The sequence below is a fragment of the Cordyceps militaris genome (genome assembly GCF_000225605.1).
Source record: "Cordyceps militaris CM01 unplaced genomic scaffold CCM_S00004, whole genome shotgun sequence".
NCBI classification, from domain to species: domain Eukaryota; kingdom Fungi; phylum Ascomycota; class Sordariomycetes; order Hypocreales; family Cordycipitaceae; genus Cordyceps; species Cordyceps militaris.
Genome location: NW_006271972.1, coordinates 1,932,999 through 1,945,057, shown reverse-complemented (window position 1 = coordinate 1,945,057; position 12,059 = coordinate 1,932,999). Strand labels below are relative to the sequence as shown.

General features: G+C 60.1%; 4 protein-coding genes across 4 annotated transcripts; 1 reads left to right on the top strand and 3 right to left on the bottom strand.

The window, feature by feature from the left end:
- Positions 1 to 1,076: 1,076 nt before the first annotated feature.
- On the bottom strand, positions 1,077 to 2,383 carry CCM_05617 (alpha-1,2-mannosyltransferase; the record flags this gene model as incomplete). Its single annotated transcript, XM_006670761.1, has 3 exons — positions 1,077 to 1,852; positions 1,910 to 2,170; positions 2,236 to 2,383. 3 exons carry the CDS (start codon positions 2,381 to 2,383, stop codon positions 1,077 to 1,079), a joined length of 1,185 nt encoding a protein of 394 aa, XP_006670824.1.
- Positions 2,384 to 2,987: 604 nt separating this feature from the next.
- On the top strand, positions 2,988 to 5,607 carry CCM_05616 (gamma-tubulin complex component GCP5, putative; the record flags this gene model as incomplete). The annotated part of the gene is made up of 2 exons (XM_006670760.1): positions 2,988 to 3,059; positions 3,112 to 5,607. The coding sequence occupies 2 exons, from the start codon at positions 2,988 to 2,990 to the stop codon at positions 5,605 to 5,607; spliced, it is 2,568 nt and encodes an 855-aa protein (XP_006670823.1).
- A 195-nt stretch (positions 5,608 to 5,802) lies between these two features.
- CCM_05615 (LCCL domain containing protein) lies at positions 5,803 to 7,848 on the bottom strand (the record flags this gene model as incomplete). The annotated part of the gene is made up of 1 exon (XM_006670759.1): positions 5,803 to 7,848. The coding sequence occupies one exon, from the start codon at positions 7,846 to 7,848 to the stop codon at positions 5,803 to 5,805; it is 2,046 nt and encodes a 681-aa protein (XP_006670822.1).
- Positions 7,849 to 8,663: 815 nt separating this feature from the next.
- Positions 8,664 to 10,193, bottom strand: CCM_05614 (uncharacterized protein; the record flags this gene model as incomplete). Its single annotated transcript, XM_006670758.1, has 1 exon — positions 8,664 to 10,193. The coding sequence occupies one exon, from the start codon at positions 10,191 to 10,193 to the stop codon at positions 8,664 to 8,666; it is 1,530 nt and encodes a 509-aa protein (XP_006670821.1).
- Between the last annotated feature and the right edge of the window lie 1,866 nt (positions 10,194 to 12,059).

Below are 12,059 nucleotides of genomic sequence, written 5' to 3'. Positions count from 1 at the left end.
CCCGATCCAGGTGCTCGACGAGGCGCGCGACGCCGTGACGTGCCTCGCGGTGCGCGGCGCCGAGGTCGTCNCGGGGAGCGTCACGGGCGCGTGCGCAGCTACGACGTGCGCGTCGGCGCGTGCACCACGGATGTCGTCGGCGGCCGCGACGCCGGCGTCACCAGCGTCGCCCTCACCCGCGACGCCCGCGCCATGCTCGTCGGCACCCTCGACAGCACCCTGCGGCTGATGGACCGCGACGACGGCGCCTGTCTGCGCGCGTACCGCGCCGACGGCTGGCGCAACGACGAGCTCCGCCTGCAGTCCGTCCTCGGCGCCAAGGAGCGGTACGTCCTGGTCGGGGACGAGATGACGGGGGACGGCGCCGCCGCCGAGACGGCGCCCAGCAACGGCGAGGGGAGGGTTCTGGTGTGGGATCTGCTTAGCGGCAAGATGGCCGCCAAGGTGCCGGTGCCGTGGGGCGGGCCCGAGGGCTACGAGGCCCGGAAAAAGGTCGTCGGCAGAGATGGCAAGGAAAAGGTGAGGAAGAATGTGGTGAGCTGCATGGCGTGGAGGGACGATGGCTGGGGAGACCAGTTTTGCGTGGGAGGCACGTCGGGCGTTGTCACTGTTTTTGCCGCTTGATTATGATATCCCTGTTTGCATATAGAGTTTGGTTTCGGGGTTTGATAATTCCGATTTGTCCGCCATGTAGGACAATATGAAGAATTAAATGTACATTGTAAGTGTAAAATCAGAAGTACCAAGGCTCTCGCTGCAAAACGCCGCTCAAAGCAAAACGCCGCTCAAAGCCGTGGCTCTCCGGCACCATTTCTATGTTACAGCCGCCAGTTTCCAATAGCTAGCAATGCGCCTTAACACCGCCAAAAAAACAAAGACCCGACTTATGTGCTTGTTTCTCATTTCCTTCTTTCGCGCCCCCACCGCACATATTTTGTGCTTGGGTTGTCGTCATAGTTTGTATTAGCAATACTTCCACCTCGACGTGGAACAGCTAAGCCGCCTTTCGTTAACATGAGCACTGTTTCATAAGCAGTGGCCTCGGCCTTTCGTTGGCGACGGTCTCGTCATCGATTTTAGTCCATGTGAGCGTACTTGAACCAGTTTGGTCGACAATCTTCACGGTGAAGGAATGGCTCTCCGTCTGTTAAGCGTCCAGTCACACACCCCTTGCACTTGGGCGAGTTGGGGCAGTTGAAAAAGGGAATGTGCTGGTATCCGATATCACGGAACCAGTGGACTTTGCTCTTGTCTTCGAAAAGACCAACGGCAATGCTGTGAACAGGGGCATCGCCCCAACGTTCGTAGAAGAAGCCGCCAGCCTTGTCGAGGTGGTTGAAGTAGTCGTCGTAGACCTGGCTGCGCCAAAACTCCATGTCGGCGACTTCGAAATTGGTCCAAAAATGGCAGGTCGAGAAGCCTTGGGCATTATAGTTGTGCTCGGGTCGGCGCTCGCTGTCTGTCACCCACTTCACAGCGTTGTTCTCCTTGAGGTATGTGGGGTGGTCTGCGAGAAACTTGGCGGTTTCGGGCCAGAGCGTGGGAAGCGTATTCGGGTCATCGTAGAGGGTAATGGTGAAGCCGTATGTCTTGTTGTTGTCATGCATGTAGCGGAAGACGTCATAGTCGACATCGCAGAAGAAGTGAACCTTGGGCTCGACACGCCAGTAGTAGCGGACATCCTTGAGAGCAGGATGCTTGTAGAACATGCCGCTGTTCCAGCGACACATTTGGTGGTACGACATCATCCTGGCATATTGCACGCCATTCTTCTCGAGGACCGTAGCAGAGGCGTCAAACATGTCCTTGTCGATCCAGGACGGCACGGCCCAGTGTTCCTTGGGGATCAGCTCTGCGACCGACTGTTAGTCGTCATCAATTGGGCGTGGTTGCTCCGGCTTGCACCTACCATAGTTGCACTTGGCTTTGGTAGCTGCGCTCGTCTTCTTCTTGAAATCTTCTGAAAAGGGCTCGTCGTTGAAAAAGGTCCAGGGGTAGTTGAACTTGTGATTCCATGTTCGCTCGAGATCGACCATGGAAGCGACCATGTCGTCTACTTCGCCATTTCGCACGAGAGCTAGCAGCGTCGCAGGTATGCGGTCGGTCTTCTTGGCATCGGGTGCGTACTTGGAAGAGGTGCGAACGAGGATACCCTCCGGTTCGCCGGTTGCTATAGGGGGTTAGCCAGCAGTCTCCAATGCGGCGGATGCGCCGAATGAGGACGGGATTCCTCACGATCCAGATTGGGGTCGCGCTCAAAGTTGGCATATCTGCCGGCGGGCCCGTAAATGGAGGCGGTGGGCTTGAATAGCTGGTATAGCAAGAAGCACCAAAGCACGGCGGCCAACAGGCCGAGCATCCTGACAGGACGCGCGATGGCCATGATGGCAGATGCTGTCGAACGGCGGTCGAAAAGTCGTACAGTCAAGGCAGGCGTCTAAGTCAAACATGGATCAAGTCGCGCAATGAGAACGACGCCAGGCGAAATGCGTCGATGGCCAGGCACAGATGATGGTCCTGAAGCTATTCGTGGACAAAACGTTGAGCCTCCATGGGCGAAAATTAAACGGGGGCGATCAAGATAGGGGCGATTCAGAGCATTGAACATGGTGGGGCGGCGAAGCCGTCAAGGCCGAACCTCGTGTAAATCGCGACAAGGTCACTAGTAATAATAGGTTACTCGCCGAGCATGCCTCAATATTTTGGAGAGCTGTTGGTTATATGAATTTCCAGACATAGCTTACTGTAGGGCGGATACCTTGGACTACCAACTTCATGGGCCTATGAACCCAAGAAAAGATATTCGCAGATGCGGCCCGGCCAAACGCTTCTAGAGGCTTTTAGCGAGTGATGCTGTAGCGCTTCGCGTACCAGGCCGTGCCCCGCCAAGCCGCTTTACGCGTTGTCTTCGCCTCAAGCATCAATTACCATTCACCGCAATCTCTACAAAGTGAACTGTCGACGCTCAAAATGTGGCTGGTCGCGTCATGGCGCATGCTGCACAGATAGAAAGCCTCACAGGCGACCTTGTTGAGGCGCTGACCCAGTCAAAGTCCCAGGTCTGTACCGTTCCCAAACCTCGACGCATACCCATGGCTAATTATCAACTAGACTGGCAAGAGCTTTCTTCGCACGCGCGATGCTGCTGTTCGGACATGGAAGACTCACAGATTTCTACGGACGAATCACTTTGAAGTAGAAAGGTCTCTGGCTGGTCTCGAGGAGAGATTTCGCGTCAACAGCAGAGATGCCCTCGCGGACGAGCTCAAGGCGCGTCTCGACCCGTTGCGAGATCTGAATTTCAAGTGGTATCCAGAGACTCTGCACTTGTTATTAGAACTGTCAGACCAGCCTACTTTCAATACCAAGCTGGGAGATATTGCACGCGTTTGCGCGGCCGACGACGGCGGCCTCAAACTACGATGGGAAGACATCGCCCAGGAAGACGGCTGGGCGCAAGATGCGGACATGTGGGACTCCATCAACTATAGCGACGAATCTGGAGATGAAGTCTTTGAGGGTGGTCCTGGCGATGAGTCGGACAACAGCTCCAACTTTGGTGGCGATGCTCCTCCCGGCAGAACAGCACAGGACCTCATTATTCAGCCACAAGACAATGATGCCTTGAAAGCAGTGCTGAAGCAGCAGGAGTGGAAACAAGAAGAGCCGACGGTGGATCCGAATGGAAGGGTTCGCAAAATCGGTCTCTCGGAAACGCAGGCTCTTCGTGAGGTGCTCTTCATGCTCCACGGCCTACCGACCACATTATTCGACGCCAATGGCGCGCCGGATCCTGTCTTCCAAATTTCCAACATAGCGTGGCAGACTCACAAGTCTCTTTTGACGACGTTTTCAGAAGCTGGAGGTTATGTCAGCATCTTGCGACGCTTTGCGGCCCAACGCGAAAAGGAGCCGCAGCTCCAGGCGCTGCAAGACTGCGTCGCGAAGCGCGTCGCTGTTTTGGACAGCCACCTCGTGCACATCCAGGAGCGGCTCGCTCGCCCTGCCGATCAAGTCGTCATCAGTCTGATTGCGGCGAGAGAGGAGCTGACGCCTTTTCTAGAGCCGCTGTTCAAGCTGTCTGGGCTGATCCTCAAGGTGCAGCAGAACCCCATGTCGGACAACTTTCGCTACCTCGAGCTGCTATTTGACGAGTCGAGCATGGCGCAGCTGACCGGGAACCAGCAGCTGTACGAGTTCCTGGCACGCATCTTTCTGGAGTGCTTCGCCGTCTATCTGCGTGAGATTCGGAGCTGGGTCGAAGAAGGCAGGCTGCTCCCCAGCGACGAGGCCTTTTTCATCTACCACGGCGCGGAAGACGTGCCGCTTGGTGGCATCTGGCAGCACCGGTTCAAACTGCGCCGGACAGACGACGGACAGCTTCTCGCGCCGGCTTTTGTGCACCCCGCCGCCGATAAAATCTACACGACGGGCAAGAGCATCGTCATTCTGCGCCTACTCGGCCGTCTCGAGAAGGTCGAAGACTGCCTGCGCAGCGAACAGGCGCAGATTCTCACCTACGAGTCCATCTGCCCGCCCGGCTTCGAATCCGCACCTTTCCCGGACCTCTTCAACATGGCCCTCGGCCAGTGGATCGACCGCAAGTACGCGGCCGTGTCGTCGGCCCTCCAGACGGCCCTCTTTGACGACTGCAGCTTCGAGCCCGCGCTACGCGCCCTGCACAGCGTCTACCTCATGTCCGACGGCGCGGCCGCCTCGTCGTTTTGCGAGCGCCTCTTTGCCAAGCTCGACGCCAAGGATCCCATCTGGCAGAACCGCCGCGCCCTGACAGCCTCGGCGCAGGAAGCTTTTTCGTCCGGCGGCGTGGTGGAGCCGAGCCGGTTGTCCGTACACGTCCTCGACGACGGGCGGCGCCATGTGTCGGCCACGGAAGCGCGCGGCTCCGTCGCGACCGCGCTGCCGCTGATCCAGGTCGCGTACCGCCCGGCATGGCCCGTGCAGATGATCCTCGACGCCGACAGCACGGCGCGCTACCAGGCCGTGTTTACGCTCCTGCTGCAGACCAAGCGCGCCGCGCACGCCCTGCGCGCCGCCCGCCTCCTCGCCGACCTGCGCACCGAAGACGCGGCCGACGACGCGGAGCTGGACGCGCGCGGCCTCTTCTACGCCGCCCGCAGTAGCCTCGTCTGGTTCGTCGACACGCTGCAGACATACCTTGTCACGGTGGTGCTCATCCCGCAGACGGCGCGCATGCAGCGCGAGCTGCGCGCCGCCGCCGACGTTGACGCCATGATGGCTGCGCATGCCCGCTGCGCCCGGCACATGACGGACCAGCTGTGCCTCGGCGCCAAGCTGGAGCCACTGCGGGACGCCATCCTCGAGGTGCTGGACCTGGCCCTCCAGCTAGAGTCTGCGCGGGCCAAGAATGCTGGCGCGGGGACGGACCGGGATGGGGACGAGGGCATGAGTGGCGGTAGCGAGGCGTACGTGGTTGTGCTGAGGCAGATCCAGACAGACTTTACGCGGCTGCTGCGGTTTATATGCGGCGGGCTGCGAAGCGTGGCCAGGGCCGTGAGTGGCGAGGATGCCATGCGGTGGGATGTGCTGGCGGATATGCTGCAGCCGGGGCACGGCGAGGATATGTAGTTAGCAGGCCATTCACACGCATGGTGACGAGTATAGACAGATGCGTGAATCCCATTGAAACTACAACGTATTCCAAATTTGACGCCGTTATATTAGACGGCAACTTTATACTGTATTGAAATGTCCTATATCGTTCTATGTGGATCTTTGCATAACTAGTGATTGTAAAAAATGGTATCTATAGTCTGTATATGTTCATCTGGACGGCCCTGCGGCCATTTCAGTCCAGACGCCGTCTTTGCTCCAGACGCCGGCCTTTGTGTAGTCGCCGGCAGTGTTATCCACCATGAAGCCGAAGCGAAAGTACTCTGGCAAGCCGAGACTCGAGTTGCGCGTCCAGGTATACTCGCGCGCCGGGGTGTCCGTGTCGTCAAAGTAGGCGCGGTAGCGCTCGACGTCGTTGACGAGGACGCTGATGCCGTCGTACGTCTCGAGGGGCGGGAGCTCCCACCGAAAGGTGATGGTGGACTGGGCGCCAGCGGTGGCGTTAGCCCAGTCAATGGCCGGAGCGCGGACGCTGGGGAGCAGCGAGCCGAGCTGGGCGTCGCCCTGGAGCGCGGCGTCGGTCTCGAGAAAGGAGCCCCAGCCCCAGCGGGCGATGCCGTTGATGAAGAGCCCGACGAGGAGGCCCTGGTAGAGCAGCGAGGGCCGCGTCTGCATGCTCGTGCCGGGCAGCAGCAGCAGCGCGAGCACGTAGTGGTGGATGCGCAGGTTCAGCCCCGGCAGGAGGAGGGAGAGCACGATGCCGGCGACGAAGAGCGCGTACAGCTTGATGTACCGGGTGAAGCGCGCCTCCTGGCGGAAGCACCACGCCTGCAAGACGACAATGACAAAGAGCGCAATGACGATGACGGCGAGCGCCGCGCGCGCGCCCGGCTGCTGCGCGAGGTCGTGCCCGCTGAGCCGCTGGATGGGGATGAAGTCGAGCGTGTAGTTGTCGAGCGCGCCGACCCAGCAGGCGCCGAGCCAGAGGACAATCTTTTCCACCTGCGCCGTCAGGCCGCCGAGCGTGCGGCGCACGCCCATCTTGTCGTACACGACCCAGCCGGCAAACATGGCGGGCACAAACCGGCCGAGGATGGTGGAGAAGAGCGCGGCGACGGTCGTGTGCGACGGCGCGTCGGTCGCCATGCCGACCGTCCAAAAGGCGCCGACAAAGGTGGGAAAGTAAAACGCGGCCGGCGAGGCCGTGCACAGCCCCAGCACAGCGGAGAAGACGACGGACAGCGCAAGCAGGGAGAAGCGCGCGTCGGTCGCGCGGCACTCGACGGGGACAAACTGGAACGCCTGCGGAAAGTACGAGGGGAAGCCGACGCTGGCGATGCCGTTGCGCTCCGACGCGACAAAGTCCTGGCGGTGGCCGACGAGGCGGACGACGCCGCAGCCGCCGTCCGTGTTGGAGACGACGCCGGCATGCACGGCGGCGCCGCAAATGTACGAGTCGCCGCGGTACGTGGCCGACGCAACGGGATCGTCGAGGTCCGTCGTCGGCCCGCCGACGATCAGCGGGCGGTAGACGACCTCCTGGTCGCCGACGGCGCGGGGATTGAGCACGCGGTAGCTGGCGCAGTTGCCGGGGCAGCGGAACGGCAGGGCAGTGCCGTTGAAGGGGCGGCAGTCGGCGCCGTCGACGCCGCACGTGTTGCCGCGCGAGAAGTATGCCGCGCCGCAGCCAATGGCCTGGGGCCGGCCCCAGCCGCCGGCAATCTCCCCGGAGACAGTCTCGCGCCACTTAATGAGCGCAAATGCAACGACCCAGACGGCGAGGTAGACGAAGAGCAGCCACTGCCGGCGCCGGCGCCCGGGGAGCAGCCGGTTGAGCGCGCGCAGCGGGAATTCCTGCACAGACGGCAGTAGAGGCCGGATGCGGTAGGGACGGGCGTTGGGCGGCCCGCGCGTCCAGCGTGCAATGGCTCGGCCGGTGCGTTCGAGGGGATAGGGCACCCAGGCGGGCCACTTGCGCTGGGAGGGGGAGGGGGCATCGCGGGTGGTTTGATGCTGCTGCTGCTGCTGTTGGTCCTGGAGGAAGCGAGGGGTGGGCGTGTTGTCGTCGTCGTGGGAAGGGTAGAGGGCGGAGGCGACGCTGGAAGAGGTGTCCTCGGGCGTGGCGGTGGTGGCTGTCAGAGTCTTGTTCTTGCTGGTGTCATTATTGTCGTCGGGGCGCCCGCGCCCGCGCTCCTCGGCGTCGTCGTCGTGCATGGCCATGAGCGGTCTGTTTTCGTCGTCGTGCTCACCCGTCATGATGCAACCATGGCGGTGCGAGTGAATTGGGACGGCGACGATGTGATGAGAGGACTGGCAGATGGAGAGGGAGAGGAGACGAAGGGATGGGGGAGGCAAAGAATGAATACGACTCCTTCACGCTTGGCGATGTTTGCAGCCTTGGCTGGGCTCGGCCGAGCGTTGGATTGTGGATTAACCGTTCCAGCCCAGTTGTGGGGCCCCTTTTCCGTGTCCACGTCAGCCTCGCCTCGTCTGATCATAATGCACCCATCAACTCTTGCACCTTTTCGCCCAGACTCTTATGTCTTGCGGAATGTTCTCTTGTCGAATCGAGTCTCTTGCCGCTTTCGTCATCATCTGGAACCGTCCTTTTGACTCGGTCGGCACAGACAAGATTCGCTGTCCGTTTCTAATTCTGGCACCTCGCTGAGACAACACCTAGCCTAGACCATGGGAAGCCCAATGAACACATTCAGCAAAGACACGAAGAATTCCTTCTTTTCAACCATGGTTTCTTTATTGTCTCTCGGCTTCGGTCCAATAACATACGACAAAAAATAATACCTGTTGTTCGAAAGTATCCTTTTGGAGATTCGATGGCCTACAGTTTGGCCCACCCGTTTGAATAGAGATGCTTGTATTCAACCTCTATCAAAACGACAGATATGTTGATTAGATGGCGGTGCTTAAGAGAGGGAGAGCAGAGAGGGAGCGCAGAAACTAGCGAAACTGACGCATGCCACAGACAAGCCATTCAACACCAATGTAGCGTGATATCCCAATTCGTCTACAGCCATATCCGAACAAGAGCGTGATGTCCCATTCTTCTACACCTATATCCGAACAGGAGGGTCTAGAATAGACCAATATATAACAGACACATTGTCGCCATAGCCAGCTCCCTTCCCTGCCATCCGAAACTCCCGCACCAAATCCTCGCCGGGCCTCCACCGACCCGTCACAAACCACACCCGCGGCCGATCCCCATCCATGCCACTCCCGTCCACCCACGGGCTCGTCCTTCCCGGCGTGCCATACCACACGGCCCACGGGGGCGCCTCGTCCGCGCCCCTCCGCGCCACCAAGCTCGCCGTCTGCAGCGCCGGCAGCCGCGCCAGCAAGCCCGCCCAGGCGCGCAGCAGCGGGCCCATGACATCCTCAGCCGGCCGCTCGCAAAACAGAAACGGCCGACCGTCGGGCGCGACGCCGTCGTGCTGCTCCGGCTGCAGCGTCGCGTACGCGGGCCGCCAGTCGGGCGGCGTGTCCAGCGCAAGAGGGCTGTACGGGTGGCCGTCAAAGTAGAACTGGCCGGCGGGCGTGAGCAGCGCCATGCGGACGGCCAGGTGGCGCAGCGCGTGCCAGCCGTTGTCCCCCCCTGCCGCCGCCGCCGCCGGATCGAGAAAGAGGGACGGGCCGACGACGCCGGCATACGACAGCTCGGTTACGTGGGCCGTGGCCGCGCGCAGCTTCGCGTACAGCCCCTCGTAGCTGTCCCGGCCGACGCTGCTCGCCGCGGAAATGCCGGTGCCCAGTCTTCCGATCCGCAGCGTCAAGCCGACGTTTACAATCTGCCGCCGCTGGGACAGCTGCTCCGCCAGGGCGTCAGCGAAGCCATTCCGCGAGCGATCCCGGACCTCTTGCAGCTCCGACTCGGCGTAGTGCCACACCACGCTCTGCAGGCCGGGAAAGCGCCTCACCAGGCTCGCCTGCTCCGCGAGATGCAGCTGCAGCACATCGCGCCGCCCCCTTTCAGTTGCGGGCGTCGCGGGCGTAAAGTCCAGCGTGCGGACGCAGGCCGCCACGTCGAGCGGCGCGCCATGGTCGCGGTCAAACACGATGCCCTGCCGCGTGCGGTGCCGCAGGTCCGGATGCCCGGCCACGAAGCGCAGCGTCAGGTCCAAGGCCGCCGCTGCCGCCTCGCCGCTGAGAGCGGCAAACAGGGGCTGTAAGGCGTCCGGCCGGACGCCGCCGTCGGTCCAGTGCTCGTGCGCGAGGGCTAAGACGACGGTGAGCGACCGCAGGTAGGCGCGGCGCTCGGGACGGCGTGCCAGCGCGGCGCGGAGCCGGCCGAGACCCGGGTAGCCGAGGACCAGGTGGGCGTAGACGAGCGGCTCGACGGCGCGCTGCCACCGGTAGCAGAGGACGGCGGCGGATGCCCGGGTCCAGTACCGGGGCGGGGGTCGCGTTTTCGGGTCGTCGCGTCTGGGACGTACATGTGAAAAGAGCTGCTTCACGATGCTGGCCTTTTTTCCGGATGCGCTGCCGCCGCCTGTGTCTGCTGCGGGCGGGTCAGCCATTGGAACCGGCCCGGCGGGAAGCAGCGCGGCGATGCGGTCAATGAGTTCCTGCGACAGTCGGTCCATCCTGGGAAGCAGCTGATTCTGTGCGCTCCTTTTCGGCGGCTATACGGCGGCTGCATCATGGGCCAAAGCACAAGTTGTTTGTGGCTCACTTTGCAATGGACTGTTCAGGTAAGAAACGAGGCGTTCCAGCTGGCTTGGCACAGCAGAGCCCAGCGGAGCCCAGCGGTCAGCCTTAATGAAGACGATGCTCAGCATCGACGCAAAACCATTGAGGGGCCAATTGTAAGAAAATGTCCGAGATTCAAGTTTCTTGTACTAAATAAGAAACTAGTCGCAGCATACTTTACAATATTATTGTGTGCCCATTTGTGCTCGACTGTTACCAGCCGCTTGTCTACTATTCCATCATATGACATCAGGTCTTGCAGGCCCTTTGGAACTTGCGCAATCAGGTTGACGACCCATCCATTCCTATACAACACTCCAACACTCATCTAGAAATCGCGGAAGTCGACCCGGGGTTTGCTATAGATAGGACGCTGACCCAACGGCATGAAGGACGGTGCGTCCCCGGCGTGCAGATGGCATGCAAGGCTGCGCCTGCACAAGTCTGGAAATGGATATCGGTATCATCGGCACGTTTTTACGACTGCATTTATTCTCGGATCGTACACACAGAGTGTCACTTGACGGTCTTGACGAGTCTAGCCCCCGGATCAGCCCATCTCAAGTCTATCCGATGGGCAGCGCGTGGTTGCCATCCCGCGCATCGGATCTATATTTTTGAACTGTTCAAGTCAGCCCTACTTCGCAGATGACTACGGAATGTGGCAAGTCGAAGCACCGCAATAGAGTCCTGCATGTCGTGTGGTACTTGGAGTGTCTTCTGCAAAGGCAGTATTACCCTCAGCTTGGTATACCACCAACCCGTCACCATTGCTTTCACAAGCCCCATGCTTGCTTCCATTGCTCTCCTTTTTTCTTCCGTTATGCGACCGACTGTTCAACTCAATCAATATCCGCCACCATCGATCCAAGCGCACTCGTCTCCAACCACGCAGTCATCTGCGAACGCAGACAGGCGAGGACCCGAAACCCGGCGGGCGACCCGGGAAGTGCGGGAAGTGGGGGTGGCAGCCACGTCTACATCACTTGCTTCAGCTCTGCCATCTTGGAACTCGTCGAGCACCGGTTCTGTCTCAACCCCTCTGGACATGACATCAGCGCTCTTCCGACTGCTCTCTACTAGACTACAGGTGTAGCTCCGACATAAGCCTCTGTAGTAATCCAGTGAGCGAGGTGTAGGGAATCAAGTGTGCCTCTTCCCTTGGGCCTACTGTCTTCTAGATCATGTCGTTGGCTCGTTTGGGTGGTCAGCCCTGCAGGAATCAAGCTTCGGATTCCCGCCCGGGGTGTTGTACAAGACATGCGTATGGGGTGCGTCACGGGCGCCGACTGCACAGCTAGCTGCAGTCTCATCACATATCCCTGCGTAGCTGAAGATTTCAAGTATCAATTTGTCTCTTTTCGTGTGCATATCGGAAGCGCTCCCGAGGCTTGCAAGACCAGCTTAGGATCCGTCTCAGCGCATCAATCATCTCATCCGGAGCACCACTGTGAAGAGAGGAATGCTTGGCTCTCGCGGATGACTGAGAGCGTTGCAGCATTCTTCCCGATATAGTACACTGCAGCGTGATCAGATGCGGAAGCACGTCGGACGGCTCTTGTTGCCCTTTGCCGAATTTATATGCGCGCCGCACATCGACGCGCCAATATTGGCTTTTTTTTTTTCGGCAACTGACTCAAGCTACAGCTGCGCGCTTTAGCTTACGAGCATCTATTCAATGTCATCGGGCTTTGACCAACGGGTGCATGGAAGATGCCGGTGGCTGATGACCTCGTGCGCATGGCTTCACAGACAAGCAG